General features: G+C 64.5%; 1 protein-coding gene across 1 annotated transcript in view; it reads right to left on the bottom strand.

Annotated features, from left to right (window-relative positions):
* The window catches only part of MNEG_5130 (hypothetical protein), a gene marked incomplete at both ends in the record, with an annotated part of 2001 nt that extends 1707 nt beyond the window's left edge, over window positions 1–294 (bottom strand). Inside the window, one exon of the mRNA XM_014046397.1 lies at window positions 214–294. Within this exon, the coding sequence (XP_013901851.1) occupies window positions 214–294 (81 nt within the window). The remainder of the gene's footprint in view (window positions 1–213) is intronic.
* Between the last annotated feature and the right edge of the window lie 1486 nt (window positions 295–1780).

Genomic DNA, 1780 nt, shown 5'->3' with positions numbered 1-1780 from the left:
ACCCCGCCCCGCTCCACCCAGCCTTGCCACCACACTGCCCCCCAACCCCCTGCCGCGCCCCACCCGTCCCCAGCCCGCACAGCCCCGCCGCCCCCCACCGCACACCGCACTCCTGGCCACGCCCCCGCATCCCCGCAGGCCCGATATCCATAGGGTGCCACCCGCCTGCATCGCGATCATCCACTCAGGGCTGTTGACTGCACAGATTCCGACCCTGTCGCCCACGGCCAGCCCCAGGGACTTGAGCCCCGCGGCGGCCTGGGCAACGAGCTCGTTAGCCTCGCCATAGGTCATGGCCTGTGTCAGGCGCAAGGGCGAGCCGGCGGCATGGGGAAACCGCTTGGCAGGATGCATTGAAGATGGGGATAGGGTTGGAATCTGAACAGGTGATTTCTGCCCAGGGGAAGTGCGGGCGTGACGGGAAGTGTGGTTGGGGTTGCGTGGGGCTGGCGCGTGGCAGAGGAGGCTGCAGGGTGAAAGGGGTGGGTCAGGAGGGCAGCAAAGGTGATGATGCACGAATGGAGATCAACGGGACGCGAGGGCGAGAAGTTCGCCATCGAGCGAAAGGCGGCGAGAGCACAGCGCTGAAGAGGGTGCCGTGGGGCTGGGTGGTGCGCGAAGGAACGACGCGCTGCGGCAACCCCGTTGTTTGGTGCGCAGACAGCGCGCTGAGCTGTCCGCCGCGTCAGCCAGGCAACCCCGGCAGGGAGACAGGCAGGGGCGGCGCACACTGCCTCCGGGGTTTCCTCGAATTGAGAGCCTGATAAAGCATGACCCCGAGGTTTCATGGCTTGAGAGCCTAATTTGACACAGCCCCCGGGGTTTACTCGGTTTTGAAGCCTGTCCAAAGCACCTGATAGGGACCATAGCTGCCGTCCGGCCTCGGCTCGCGCCAGGCCAGGGCGTCGCTGGCGGGTCGAGCCCGGCAGGTCCGGCTGGGGTGGGGCGGGGCGAAAGTGAATGGAGGGGCTGTGAATGGGCGAGGGCTGAGGGGTGGATGCGGAGCGGATGGCGTCAGCCCTCAATCGGCATGACTGCGGTCTGCCCTGCTGAGAGCTGGTTCAGCAAGCCGCCCATCCAAGCAACTGTTGCTGATCATGGGTCTGCACTCTGTTTGCTGAGATTTGCAGCGAGGCGGGGGCCCGCTTGATGCAGGGAGAGGCGCCCAGCTGAAGAGTCCGCCACGCCACAGACGGGTCGACTGCGTGCATTCGTTGCTGCGCGTTGCGCCGGGATGCACGCCCATGTGCGTGCACGTGCATGCACGCGTATGCGCAGCACCACCTGCAGAAACTCTGGGGACTCACTCCCACAGGTCGTAGCAGGTCTTCACACCCTCGAGTTCCTTCACGCCACCGACCGCCGCGGCGGCGCAGTACGCCGGCCCAACAGGCAGCTCGCGCTCCGGCTGTCCCGCTTCGACCTCGTGCAGAAGGGGGTAGGACATGATGGTGTCTGCGGCCGCTGCGCGGGCCACGTGCGTTCTCACTTGTCGAGTGCAGGTGACCGCCCCACACGAACGCCCGCAAGGTGTGATGTGGCGGAGCGGTGCGCAATGCACTCCTGCCGACGCCTTCGCGTCCGCGTCCCGTGGCAGCCAGTAAGATATTACTATTGTTTGTTAGGCAGCGCACTGCTACGATTGTGAGGCCTTGCTATCCTTGGCAAATGGCGATGGCAATATGAAGGTTGCACTTCCCCTGGTATGTAAAAATAAACTTCAATACAAGAGACAAAAACCGGCGAAGAATGATCGAGCGGGGCCAAGACTGCAAAGGTC

This window comes from Monoraphidium neglectum, assembly GCF_000611645.1.
Source record: "Monoraphidium neglectum strain SAG 48.87 unplaced genomic scaffold scaffold00749, whole genome shotgun sequence".
In the NCBI taxonomy this organism is placed as follows: Eukaryota; Viridiplantae; Chlorophyta; class Chlorophyceae; order Sphaeropleales; family Selenastraceae; genus Monoraphidium; species Monoraphidium neglectum.
The sequence above is the reverse complement of the archived record's forward strand: the minus strand, read 5'-3'. Positions and strand labels throughout refer to the sequence as shown.